The 14,325-nt window shown below is 44.6% G+C and overlaps 1 protein-coding gene across 2 annotated transcripts in view; it reads left to right on the top strand.

Annotated features, from left to right (window-relative positions):
• The window catches only part of LOC123512999 (multiple PDZ domain protein-like), a 945,060-nt gene that overhangs the window by 830,006 nt on the left and 100,729 nt on the right, over window positions 1–14,325 (top strand). For both annotated transcript variants that reach the window (XM_045269789.1, XM_045269790.1), the window contains 2 exons: window positions 11,227–11,423; window positions 14,111–14,205. In XM_045269789.1, the coding sequence (XP_045125724.1) occupies window positions 11,227–11,423; window positions 14,111–14,205 (292 nt within the window). The remainder of the gene's footprint in view (window positions 1–11,226; window positions 11,424–14,110; window positions 14,206–14,325) is intronic.

Genomic DNA, 14,325 nt, shown 5'->3' with positions numbered 1-14,325 from the left:
ACACACACACACACACACAGAGAGAGAGAGAGAGAGAGAGAGAGAAAGGAGAATCTTTGAAAGTCATGGTAAGAAATGAGAAGAAATAAAATAGACCGGAGGCGTAGAGAGAGAGAGAGAGAGGTGTTGGTGAGACGTTCCAGAGAGGCGGTCACTTGACTGGAAATTGAGAACGACAGATGCAATTTCTCTCTCTCTCTCTCTCTCTCTCTCTCTCTCTCTCTCTCTCTCTCTCTCTCTCTCTCACAAACACAGAGTCATTAGCGTGGGTGTTGTCTGATGTGAAAACGTAATAGTGGTGGTGGTAATGGTGGTGGTGGTGGTGGTTGGGTGGTGATGGTGTTGGTGGTGGTCGCTTCATTTTTACTCTTTTTCTTCTCTCAGGTTACATTTTGACACTAGAGGAAATGACTGCGATGATTTATTTGTATTTAAGCGTGGCGGTGGTGGTTTCGGTGGTGGTGGTGGTGGTGGTGGTGTTGTGTTCTTGCAGTTTTCCCTATACTTGTTGCATTTAGGGATGTGTTGTGTTATGTTCTGGTGTTGTGAAGGTTGTATTGTTGTTTGTGCTACGATATCGTGTTTTGCATCTCTTATTTGACTTTTTAGTGGCATAAGACGGTTTTATGTGTGTGTGTGTGTGTGTGTGTGTGTGTGTGTGTGTGTGTGTGTGTGTGTGTGTGTTTGTTGAGGCCATATTCTTAAACACTTCTGCCCTACACCTTTATCATTTTCAAAAGGCTTTACTTTAAGACCCACGAGTTTTTAAAGATAGTTGTACTCTTTTAGTTAGAGATTAACAATATTTTTGCATTACTGATAGGCGAAACAGTCTCGAGAACATGTCTGATCAATTCTGTGGCTTTTCAAAATAGTCGAGGTGAGAAAGCTATGCGTTTCTGAATACTTGCTTTAGTCAGATGGTGTAGTGTGTGTGTGTGTGTGTGTGTGTGTGTGTGTGTGTGTGTGTGTGTGTGTGTGTGTGTGTGTAATGTGTTGCTTCATTGTCTCACTTCAGCTGTTCATTACGAAGCGATTACTCTTGTGTTCCTTCTCTTCTCGTCACTGTTGTCTCTTTCTCTATGTTGTTTTGTTGCCCTGCCGTGTTCCAGTGGCTTAATGAAACTCTCCCTCCTGGTGGCGGCCATTAGGTTGCATTTTTGACGTGTTTCTGTGGGTCGTCCTTGTCGTGGTGGTTGTCAAGTTAAATGTGACTTTTTGGTCGTGTTTTGATGTGTTTTTGCGGGTCATCCTTGTTGTGGTGGTTGTCAAGGTAAATGTGACTGCTTTTGTGGTCGTGAGGTGGTGGTGGTGATGGTGGTTGTGGTTACTCCTACATGGCTGGGCTGTTTTGTATAGGTGACGCAAAATAATCTACAGTAAAATACGTGGGATAGTAAAGACGAAGTATTCCCAGAGAAGGAACAAACAGCAGCATATCTTTTGGTCCATAGCGTGGGTTTCTTATGATCAAATGAAGGAATCTAAAACAAAAACGTTGGATACTAATGATGAAGACTTATCACAGCAAAGAAACACAACTAGAAGAACAAACATCAGCATACTTGTTGGCCTTAATGAGACTTTTTGGCCATAAATTACACGAACTAATCCAGACTTGAAAAAAAGTAGAAAAAAGAACTCTCTGTACTGGTATATTAGGATTAGAGGATTAGGTAGAAGATCTATTACTCATACTAAAATTCACCGTTAAGAACCATAAGAGGGATTAACCCGTCGAGTACCATGACGCGTTTCCATATTCATTCTTGTTACTATTTGGTGATTTTATACAGCTTTAGAAACTCACGTGTGGGATTGATTAAAGTAGTGAAGACTGTGGCCATTAATCTTCTGATCTCCATAGACCCTTGGGAATGTCAATAAAATGGTTTAATCCTACACAAATCTTAATGCAGAAATGTCTCTCAGTATTGAAGGGGGTTAGGAGTGAAATAGTGGCTTTTTTTTTTTTATGGAAGAGGGGAAGCTGGCTAAGGGTAACAAAAATATAACAAAAAAAAGACCTACTTGATTGCCACTTCCCTAAAAGGTTACTAGAGTTAACCAAAAGTCTGGAACAAATATCTTGAAAAATTCCTCTGAAAAAAGTCAAGTCGTAGGAAGATAGAAACACAGAAGCAGGCAGGGAGTTCCAGAGTAAATATGGTGTAGGGTGGCAGGGGATGACAGGGGAGTGTGGTAGGGCTCAGATCACTCCCACCCCTTCTTAGAACAGGGTAAGAATAAGGCAAGGATTGAAAGGGGAGTTCCAGAGTAAAGATGGTGTAGGGTGGCAGGGAGTGACATGGGAGTGTGGTAGGGCTCAGATCACCCTCACCCCTTCTTAGAACAGGGTAAGAATAAGGCAAGGAATGAAAGGGGAGTTCCAGAGTAAAGAGGGTGAAATAGGGTGGCAGGGGAGTGTGGCAGGGATGGAGTTGACCCTTACCTCTCCTCAGAACTGGGTAAGGATATAGCAAGAAATGAAGGAATGATATTGGCACTTGGTAGGGGGAGGAGGAGGGGTAGGGAAGGGAGGCACTTGGTTGGGGTAGGGAGGGAAGGGGGTAGGGAAAGGAATGCACACCTACGTGGAATACTGATGTAATTTCTTCCTCTTCTAGTTTTTTTCCTTCTTTTTTTCTCCATCTCGTGTCCTTTCTTCATGATTTCCCTTTTTCATATATTTCCTTTCTTCCTCCTCCTCCTCCTCCTCCTCCTCCTCCTCCTCCTCCTCCTCCTCCTCCTCCTCCTCCTCCTCCTCCTCCTCCTCCTCCTCCTCCTCCTCCTCCTTGAATGCCAATGGAAAATGGAGGACCGTTATCACATTGCCTCCTCCTCCTCCTCCTCCTCCTCCTCCTCCTCCTCCTCCTCCTCCTCCTCCTCCTCCTCCTCCTCCTCCTCCTCCTCCTCCTCCTCCTCCTCCTCCTCCTCCTCTTCTTCTCTTATTCCTCCTCTCTTCTTACGTGAGTGCAGTTACGACAGCAATAAAGATAACAGCAAGGAGAAGAAAGAAGAGGAGGGAGGAGGAGGAGGAAGAGGAGGAGGAGGAGGAGGAGGAGGAGGTGAATATTGTGATAAGAGAAGGATGGAACTGCATAATCGCAATTTAAATAAACACAGTGAGAGAGAGAGAGAGAGAGAGAGAGAGAGAGAGAGAGAGAGAGAGAGAGAGAGAGAGAGAGAGAGAGAACTTACCCTCCAGCGCTAAGACTTAACTACTAACTTTAAAGAAAAAAAAAAGATGGAACAAAGGGTAACACTTTTAGAGCGAGAAAGGGAGAGATAAAGGGAGGAAAGGGGGAAAGGATGAAAAAAAAACAGGGAGGGAGGGAAGGAGGTAGGGAGGGCGACTCTTAAGGGTGTAAGGGGGGAAAAAAAAGAGCTTAGGAGGAATGGGGGTATAGAAGGTCACTGTATGAGAGTAGAGTTAATGGGTAAAGGAAAGGAAGAGGAAGAAGGAAATGAAGGTAGTCTTGAGAGAGAGAGAGAGAGAGAGAGAGAGAGAGAGAGAGTTGTATTGTTGAGGAAAGATAACATTGAATAATTTCATGTGAAAGCCAGAAATGGGACTGCCTGTTATTAGAGAGAGAGAGAGAGAGAGAGAGAGATTTCTGTTTAATATCTCTCTCTCTCTCTCTCTCTCTCTCTCTCTCTCTCTCTCTCTCTAGCTAAAAGTAAAGAAAATGAGATATGTGTGTTCCGTTGGGAAGAAGGACAAGGAGTGGAGGAGGAGGAGGAGGAGGAGGAGGAGGAGGAGGAGGAGGAGGAGGAGGAGGAGGAGGAGGAGGAGAAGGAGGAGGAAGAAGAAGAAAAAGAAGAGGAGGACGAAGAGGATGTTGGTTCAGGAAAAAGTGCGTGGGAGGATGAGGCGACGGCGGCAGCAGAGGAGAAGGAAGAGGAGGAGGAGGAGGAGGAGGAGGAGGAGGAGGAGGAGGAGGAGGGAAGAATTTAAGCAAAAAGGGCGAAAGGGGAAGAAGGGAAGAGAAAAGAGAAATGCTACTATGGAATTCTACTTAGATTTCAGCAGGAGTGTGAAGATTCTCTGGGGCGGAAGAGAGAGAGAGAGAGAGAGAGAGAGAGAGAGAGAGAGAGAGAGAGAGAGAGAGAGAGAGAGAGGACAAAGCTGATGTGGAGTTAGTGTATAGACGTGTTTGGAAAGAGTAGATAAGGAAAGGGTTTACTATTATATTACCTGTGTTGATAAGGCAAGGTGTGACGAGACGTGCTGATGATGGAGACTAATCGTGGCCGTACTACTAAGGTGAGACAAAACACAGGTACACTCACTAATTAGAGGAAATGAGGTTGTATGTATGTTTTGTATATTTTTGGGTTAGGTAACGTAAGGGAGTGTGTGTTTAAAGGTGAGATAAAGTACAGGTGTGTGCTAATTAGAGGAACTTAGTGTGGTATGGACTAGAATAGGTGTTTGTGGTATATATATATTTTTTCTTGAGGGGGGAATGTGCATAGGTAACGTAGGACAGTGTGTGGACTAATTAAAGGTGGGATAAAGTACAGGTATGTGCTAATTAGAGGCATTTAGTGTGGTATGGACTAAAATAGGTATTTGTTGTATATAGATTATTTTGGGGTGCGGTTAAGTAACGTAAGAGAGTGTGTGGACTGTTTAAAGGTGAGATAAAGTACAGGTGCGTGCTAATTAGAGGAAGGTAATGTAAGATAGGTGTTTTGAGGTACGGCTAGGCAGGGTATGTGTGAGAAAGGAACGCCATAGAGAGGTTATATAAGGGTTAGATAAAATACAAATGATAGTAATTAGAGGAGAGTATTATTGTTAGTGATGTCTTCAATTCTTGGGTGTGTTTAGGTAAAGTGAAGTGGTTTGACGTGAGGGAACAGGTGTACAAGAGCGAGACAAAATACAGGTGCTTATTGATTAGAGAAACGTGAAGTGGTAGTGTTAGTTTACGTATTTTTATCTTGTGTGGTTTGTATTATTTGCCTTGTGATTAGGTAAGGCAAGGTATGTTTGAGAGAGAGAGAGAGAGAGAGAGAGAGAGAGTGCATAAGGTAAATTACAGGTACGTACTAATTAGACGAAAATAGCGTGGTAAACATTAGTGTAGGTGTGTGTGGTATGTGTGTATATCTTAAACATTCCGCGTGTGCCCAGGTGAGGTAAGGTGTGTTTGAGAAGGGGCAGGTAAAGATAGACTTGACAGCGTTAATTAATTTGCGTGTGTACCTGTGCCGCCGCCCATGTGAGGGGTGGGGAAAGTTGTGTCCCTAAGGCGAAGGTAATTTCTGAAGTTAGATGACTGATTAATTAAATTACTTCCTACTTTTTTTTTTTTTTAGAAGGGGAAGGCTTGGCAGTGGACCCGAGTTTTGTGGAAATTTATAGGCTCTGCTAAATTAGAGGAGAATTAAAGGGAGCGGGATTTTTTGTATTATTTATCATGTGGAAGAAGTAATTTGGGTTTTTTTAATAAGAGTTGTATTTGTATTTTGTGATGATAGGAGTTGTTTGTGAGATTTAGTGGTGCAGATGAAATAATAAACAGGGTATGTATTCTCTCTCTCTCTCTCTCTCTCTCTCTCTCTCTCTCTCTCTCTCTCTCTCTCTCTCTCTCTCTCTCTCTCTCTCTCTCTCTCTCTGTCTCGCCTCCTCCATTTACATTATTTCATTTGTATTCATTTCCTCGTTTCGTCTTTATTAATGACTTTCTTCCTCTGTCTCTCACTCACTTTTTTTTCCTCCCTTCTTCATTATTCTCTTTTTTACAAGGTCGCTGCAGTCATTCTTCTTCTTTCCCTCCATCTTTCCTCCGTTCCTCCATTCCTGCTCTCCTCTCTCTGTCACTTTCCCTCAAATATCTCCAACTTTTCCCGTTTCTCATTGCTTTCTTCCGGTTCGATTCCCTCTCTCCCTCCTTCTCCCCTTCCTTCCTCTCCCTTCCTCCTTAAATCTCCCTTTATTTCATAGCTTTCCATTCTTATATCGTCGCTCTTCTCTCTCTCTCTCTCTCTCTCTCTCTCTCTCTCTCTCTCTCTCTCTCTCTCTCTCTCTCTCTCTCTCTCTCTCTCATCTGTTTTCGCTTCTAATTCATCTTCTGTTTCTTTTCTATCTACTTTTTCCTCCCTTTCCTTGTAATTCCATTTTAATTCTTCTTTCCACTTCTCTTCCCTCCCTCCCTGCCCTCCCCTACTCCTCTCCCTCTCTCCCCTCTCCAGTATTTTTAGCTTTAATGGCCTGGTCAGCCAGAAACGCCAGCGGAGTCTTGCCAATTACCCTGCCCGGACCGCCATCTTGGAGGAGGCCCGCCTTTCGTTTTCCTTCCTTCCTTCCGCCCTTCTCCCGCGCCCAGCCAGTCTTGTCCTCGCCACGCATCGCATCCTGCCCGTCTTCCTTTATTTCACTTCTTAATATTTTCTCCACTAAAGTTTAAACATTTTCACGAGTTTTTCAAGGGGTGGCTGTTTCATCCTGCACATCTCAATTTTGTCTGCGTCGTGTGTGTGTGTGTGTGTGTGTGTGTGTGTGTGTGTGTGTGTGTGTGTGTGTGTGTGTGTGTGTGTGTGTGTGTGTGTATGATAACCTCTACCTCTTCAAAGTCTTTCACATCTTTAAAATGATTCCTTTTCCAATATATATATTGCTTGAAACGTCTTACGCTCCAGCTTCCTCCTCCTCCTCCTCCTCCTCCTCCTCCTCCTCCTACTCCTCCTACTCCTACTCCGAAGCCCTCCCATGGCCTGGTGCAGCAGCTGTTCCCCTCCCCTCTGCTGCCCTGCCCGGCTCCTTCATCCCCGCTGCTCGCTGTTCCAGACAGGAAATGTTTAGCACTATTTTCCCAGGTGGTCGTGATCACCTCAAGCTGTGTGTGTGTGTGTGTGTGTGTGTGTGTGTGTGTTTACTTTTCCTCGTTGTAGTGCCGATATTTACTACTATTCCAAAGAAGATAGCATATATATTAATACTCTCTCCCTTCTTATCTTTCCTCCATAAGCAGACCATTCCCGGTACCAATACACCCCATGGCAAAACCTATTCTTCTCTTTTCCTCTTCCCTTTTTTTTTTTTCATCATTCAAAGACCTCGAATTCTCTCCATTGTGCCTCGTGTTGCTCCCCGGCAGTATCCCCCGAAGCCTTTCCCTGCAGCACGTCCCTTCCGCCTGCTCCCCGCCCCCCACTCCCCTTATCGCTTTAACATCATCATTAACTCTCCTCGGTCCCTCGTTTGCTCGTAATGTAAGCAACTTTACCTTGACCGTTCTCTCCTGCAGGGACGTCTCTCTCATGCTTGGTTGGACTTCCAGAGAGAGACAAAGTAAAGGGAGAGTGGTTAGCGACGGATAGAGAGACAGAAATAGATAGAAAACACAGTGAATAAGGAGATAATTGGGAGATTACGCGAGATAAAGAAAGGCAGGTGGTGGTAATGTTTCCAGAGAGAGACAGAGTAAAGGGAGAGTAGATAGAGATGGATGGAGAGACAGAAATCTATTGAAAACACAGTGAATAAGGAGATAAATGGAAGATTACGCGAGATAAGGAAAGGCAGGAGAGGTGGCGGTAGTGTACAGGGGTAAGAGGGAGAGTAGAAGTGAGGGAACACAAAGGGAAGGGGTTAATCTGTAGGTAGGTAGGGGCGGAGGTAAAATAGAGGAGTGAGGGTGGTTCAGGTGACGGGCTCAATAATTGTGGTGGAGTTGGCACGTATCCAAGCTTTGGCTGGGAGGATGGCGCTGGTGGTGGTGGTGGTGGTGGTGGTGGTGGGGTGGTGAGGGGGAGGGTGAGGGTGTGCTAGTTTGACCCGCTCGCTGACCCCTGACCTTTCGAGCGAATCTTGCCTACTGGTGGCGGTGGTGGTGGTGGTGGTGGTGGTCCTCCTCCCCGGCTGTCATCTCTGCACTGCTGCCATCACCATCTGCACTGCTGCTGTTCCTACCCTGCTGCTGTTCCTGCTACTGCTGCTCTTGCTACTGCTATTGTTGCTCTTGTTGATGTTGGTGCTGTTTGTACTGCTTCGATTGCTGCTACTAATACTACTATTGCTGTTACTACTACTGCTACTACGACACCTACTATGACTGCTATTACTATTACTACCATTGCTACTACTACTACTAATACTACAACTAATGTTGTTCTTTTCTCTCTCTTCTGTAGTTATTCTTAAAAACGTTTTAATACAACAATAACAACAACAACAACAACAACAGTCACCACACAACCTTACAAAATTTACTCTGCTTTATTTTATTATCAAACAGTAAAGAACGTTCCATTCCTCCTTCATCATCCTGCTCTTTACTCCTCCTCCTCCTCCTCCTCCTCATCCTCCTCCTCCTCCTCCTCCTCCTCCTCCTCCACCACTTCGCTACTTCTTAGTGGAAATTTCTCTGGATTGTAAAAGTTGAATCTGCCTCCCTGCCAGCCGGGTCTCTAACTTATTGAGTGAGGCAGGGGAAAGGGAGGCTGGGCTTGGTAGAGTAAGCGATGGATAGATCAAGAAGGAAGGAGTAGAGGGGGGAAAGGAAGGCAGTGTAAAGGGAGATGGGGAGAAGAGTAAAGGGAGGGAAGGAATAAGAGTAGGGAAGAGTGAAATAAAGTATGGAAAGGAAAGGAAGGAGAGGGAAAGAGAAATAAAGAATAGGTGAAGGAAGGAAGGGAGGGAGGGAGGGAGGGAGGAGAAGGAAAAGATGGAAGATAGCAGGAAGGGGAGGAAAAGTAGGGAAGTAATAGATAGGGCTGGGATAAGAGAGGAAAAAAGGGAAATAGAAGGAATGAAGAAGTGGATAAGATGAAGGAAGGAAAGAAGGAAGGAAAGCAGATGTGAGAAGGGAACAGGTGATGAATGTTGAGAGAGAGAGAGAGAGAGAGAGAGAGAGAGAGAGTTATCATATCTCAGTTATACCTAAATCAAACTTACTGTAATCTCTCTCTCTCTCTCTCTCTCTCTCTCTCTCTCTCTCTCTCTCTCTCTCTCTCTCTCTCTCTCTCTCTCTCTCTCTCTCTCTCTCTCTCCCTCCCTGCATTGTCTTTTCCAATTGGCCTTCTATCACTCAGCTGATTGGCCGGCGGGGAACCTCCTCGAGCCGTGATTGGAGGAGGAGTGATGTCATCTTTATTCTAATTGGCTGACGAGGAGGCGGAGACGCGTGCTATTGGTGAAGAAGTGATTGCCATTCGGTATTGGCTTCTGGGCGTGATTGGCGATTGGCCAGGCGTTACGGGAATAATGTGTCAGCGGAAAGAATGGGAGGAAAAAGGAGGAAAGGAAGAGGAGGAGGAGCAGGAGGAGGAGGAGGAGGGAGAAGACTGGTAGTAGATATTGTCACTGAAATGAATGGCAGAAAGGAAGTGCCGACTTGAAAGAGAGAGAGAGAGAGAGAGAGAGAGAGAGAGAGAGAGAGAGAGAGAGAGAGAGGGTGACTAAAGGAAGATCTCACCATACGCCTGTACACGTAAACAAACCTTGAATAGCCAAATGATTCATGCTGGTTTGTGGTATTGAACCCTCCTCCTCCTCCTCCTCCTCCTCCTCCTCCTCCTCTTCATTATACTTCTTCCCATTTTCTCTTGTCTTTTTTTTTTTTTTTTTTGTTATCCACCCATGTTTATATTTTCTCTTCCTTGTTTTTGTGCCTCTTCAAAAATCCTCAAGGTTTTCTTTTATTTTTCCTTTTTCGTTTTTTTTTTTATCTGAGACTTTCCTCTAAGTTCTTTTTTTATCTTTTTTCTATTTTCTTTCGATAAGTTTTTTTATGCTATTTTTTTTTCCTGCGTCGCTTTCTTATATAGATCTTTCCTTCCCTTCAGGTTCTCTTCCTCCTCCTCCTCCTCCTCCTCCTCCTCATCTCCTGGCCGCCCTCCCTTCCTGTTTGCTCCCTTGGTTCTCCTATTTTTTCTCCTCCTCCTCCTCCTCCTCCTCCTCCTCCTCCTCCTCCTCCTCCTCCTCCTCCTCCTCTCTTCACCTTTAGGAAGGAGAAATAGGCTCCCATAGAAGTATTGTTTGTGTTTTTGTCTTGAGCTCTGAGGGAGGGCGGTGGTGGTGGTGGTGGTGGTGTTGGTGGTGGCTGCGGCGTATAAGCGAAGTGTGCTCTTAAAGACAGTAATATATGAAAGGTTTACTTAGTTTTTTTTTTTCATCTTTCATTATTATTTGTTATTATCACCACACATAACCTTCACCACCACCACCACCACCAACCACCACCAGCATCACCACCACCGCTCTAATCGACCTCGCCCTTAGCTGAGTAGTTGTGATTCGGGTGCTAATGTTAGGAATGGGCGTGGCGGAGGAGGAGTAGGAGAAGGAAGGAGGGATGGAGGAGTGAGGGAGGTAGGGAGGGAGGGAGGGTGACGAGGAGAATGGAGTGAGAGAGAATGGAAGGAACGTGAGGGAGAGAGGGCAAAGGAGAGAAAAGAAATGGGAGGACTTGGTTAGAAGAGGAGGAGGAGGAGGAAGAGGAAGACGTGGAGGAGGAGGAGGAGGATGGCGCCTTTCACACTGCTTCATCAAGGGTGGGTGCAGTTGTAGCTGGGCGTGGGCGTGGGTGTGGGCGTGGTCTGGAGACAAGCCACGCGCTTCTCTGTTTTTTTCTCTCTGACTTCCTTTGTCGTGTTTTATTTTTCGTGTATTATTTTCAATTTTTTTTTCTCTTTCTCTCTCTCTCCATTTTGTGTTTTCTCTGGCGGGGAGTCGTTATCCGAAACCCGAGGCGGCGGTATTGTTGTGTGTGTGTGTGTGTGTGTGTGTGTGTGTGTGTGTGTGTGTGTGTGTGTGTGTGCGTGCGTGTGTGTGGTATTGGACGCAGGAGTTTCCCTTTTTCTGTGTGTGTTAGGAAACCCACAATGGTCGAAACTTTTGTGTTTTGGGACAGCGGTGGTGTCAGGCTGGGAGAGATTGTGTGTGTGTGTGTGTGTGTGTGTGTGTGTGTGTGGTGGGTGGGTGGGTAGATGGGTTTGAGTGCGTGTGGGAGTGTGTGCCCGCGTTTGTTTGCGTTTACGTGTATGTGCATCAAGTAATCATAATACTACAAACATAATAATTGTTTCTTTTCAGGTTCTTAGTAATAAGTTGCCCCGTTTTGTTGTGCCCCGTGACCCCCATGAACTGTTGACCCTTATACACCTAACACACTGTGACTCACCGTGCCCTGAGCCATGTGTGACCCCTCCTACTCCCCCTATGCCCCTTTGCGTGCCCCTCGTGACCCTCCCCCTGTGTTGTGTGACCCGCAGAAAAGATTCAGAAGAAGTATGCAGACCTCAAGGGCGAAGTGGTGGCGGTGGAGCTGCAGAAGGGCGCCAATGGACTTGGCATCTCCCTGGCTGGTAACAAGGATCGCACCCTCATGTCCGCCTTCGTCTGCGGTCTCAACCCCAACGGGAACGCTTTCAAGGACGGCAAGATCAAGGTCGGCGACGAGGTGCTTGAGGTAAGGACTGCTCTCTGTTCCTGTTTGGTGTTGTTGTGTTATTTGTGATATTGGTTGGTTTTGGTTGGGTTAGGTTGTGTTGGGTTAGGTTAGGCAAGGTTAGGTGTTCTTGTGTTATCTTTGATCTTGGAATGGACGTTGGTTAGGTTAGGTTAAGTTTGGTGTTCTGTGGTCTTGGAATGTAGGTTAACCACTGGAGCCTTTCATAGGTGGAGGGACTGGAATGAAGTGAATACCAATGTAATCTTTTGGTCTAGAATGAAGAAGCTTTTTAGAGATGGAGGGACTAGAATCAAGTGACTAGGGTTGTAATCTTTTGGAATGGAATGAAGGAGCTTTTTAGAGATGGAGGGTGTGGAATCAAGTGACTAGGGTTGTAATCTTTAGGTCTGGAATAAAGAGTCAACCACCTCTCTAAAGATATATAGTTGCTTATAGGACTAGAATAATGTGTCTTTGCCATTTTTAGGACTGAGAGATAAGCAGTATAATATTTCACAGATGTAAAGTGACAACTAGGACTTCAATCAAACTGGACTGTAATATTTAGGACTGAAATGTTGGAGGATCAGTTGGAGCTTTTCAGAACTGGAGGGTTGAAGACTGAGAAGTGACTGGACTGTAACCTTTGGGACTGGAATTATTCACTGGTAAAATATTCATGGACTGGAGAAATTTATGGCATTAGAGATCATACTATGGAATGAAGAGTAATCAATAAGACCTTTTGGAGTGAGATAGAAGAGGGGTAAACCTTTAGGCCTTCAGGTGACATTTAAAGAAAAGGCGGAAGGGTGACCTATGGATGTAGACCTTAATATATAATGACCAGAAGAATAGTTACTCATGCAGCCGTGGACTTCACCCCTTCAATACTGCGACACATTTTTACCTTGAGTTTTTATTACGATTATATCATTTTATTGACATTACGAAGGCTTCATGGAGGTCAGAAAATTAATGGCCAGTCTTCACTATTTTAATGCCCCACATAAGTTTCTGAAGCTGTGTAAAATCACCAAATAGTAAGTAGAATAGATATGAAAACACGCCATGGTACTCAAGGGCTTCATAGTATACACTGCTTAGCGAATCATCAAACGAAGCAGACCAGAAAGAGAGTAAGAAAACAGTCAATCTCTTAGCGAGGGAGCGACATGACGAAGACCAGAGTAGAGAAAACTTAACCTCTTCAGTACCATGACACGTTTTTATATTCATTCTACTAACTATTGGGTGATTTTATACAGCTTCAGAAACTTATGTGAGGATTAGAATAGTGAAGACTGTGGTCATTAATCTTCTGACCTTCATAGACCCTTCCTAATGTCAATAAAATCGTCTAATAATACCTAAAACTTATAGTAAAAATGCGTTCCAGTACTGAAAAGGTTACAGGAAGGGATGAATCAAGCTGTCATTTGTACGCACGGCTTAGCGAGTCACCACCCAGACTTCACCTCATCGCCACGCGTCTGCACCAGTTAGGGAAAGATCACAGGGCTTGGTTGAGTGGCTGTGGCGCATCAGGCTAATCAGAGAGGCCGGGCTAGTCATCACAGGGACGGCTGAGTGAGGGCGGGGCAGGAGGAAAGGGAGGAAGGACGAGGACGAGTAGGAAGAGAGATAGAGACGCACTTTCATTGATTGACCTCTTGATTGGAGCTGATATGAACCCTGTCATTTTCGTTAGGTCTCTTGTTACCTTCATAGCTGTAGGGGGTATTACTTTTCCCCTTTCCTCTTTCCCTTAGTCACGTTAATGTATCTTAAGCCACGGCAAGTGAGGATTCTGAAGTCTGTGATATGAAAACTCATGAATCAACAAAATCATTGCCTCAGTGCATGGATAATGAAGGAAAGTATTTGAAGGTGAAGCTTGTTTCGTAATACCTGGGTCTCCCCTCTATAAGCTGAAGGACCATAGGGGATAAACACGCCAACAGAAAATGAGTGCGATAGAGAATTCGGGACTTGTAAGAAAACGGAGGCAAAACTGAGTGTTTGTAGGGTACACTAAGCCATCTATGGAGGCCTGGCGGAACTCATCAAAAATAGCTATATTGTGGGTTTTTACTACAAGTTATCAATGTTACACTGTTTCCTTGTTGTTATGAAGGCATTTTGTAATAATCGTCCACTTTTTTTACTATTTTTTAATGTTTCAGGAATGCGAAATTAAGTGTTTTCATAAATGCATCTTTCTCTTTTCAACTAATATTTTGTTTTCATTATTCCTTGATTCCTGAGGTATGATAATAGCTTCATAATAAATCCTATATCATTTCATTGGCCATTAGAGGAAAGCATTGTAAATTTTAATCCTTTCAGTACTGAGACGCATCTTTCCTATGAATTTGGGTATAATTAGACGATTTTGTTGACATTAGAAAGGGTCTATGGAGGCCAGAAGATTAATGGCTAGAGTCTTCACTATATTAATCCCCACATGAGTTTCTAAAGCTGTATAAAATCACCAAACATTAAGCAGAATGAATATGAAAACGTGTCTTGGTACTGAAAGGGTTAATAATCTCATTCCCACCTGTACGTTGTGAATTACCTCAATCAACCTGTGCTTTCTTCATTATTTCATTCCCACCTGTCTTTTCTTAATTATCTTTTTAATCGTTTCTTTATCTGTGTGTTCTCAATTACCTGGGCCTCACCTGTGTCTCTGTGTACAGGTGAACGGCAACGTGATCCAAGGGCGATGTCACCTGAACGCCTCCAGCATCTTCAAGGGCATTCCAGGGCCCAAGGTGAAGATCATCGTGCTCAGGTGAGGAGAGAGAGAGAGAGAGAGAGAGAGAGAGAGAGAGAGAGAGAGAGAGAGAGAGAGAGAGAGAGAGAGAGATGGGGGGGTACACAAAGAAGGTGAAATATGGTGCTTACTGCATAG

Source organism: Portunus trituberculatus, chromosome 35, assembly GCF_017591435.1.
Source record: "Portunus trituberculatus isolate SZX2019 chromosome 35, ASM1759143v1, whole genome shotgun sequence".
NCBI lineage: Eukaryota > Metazoa > Arthropoda > Malacostraca > Decapoda > Portunidae > Portunus > Portunus trituberculatus.
This window is presented reverse-complemented; position numbering and strand designations above follow the sequence as displayed.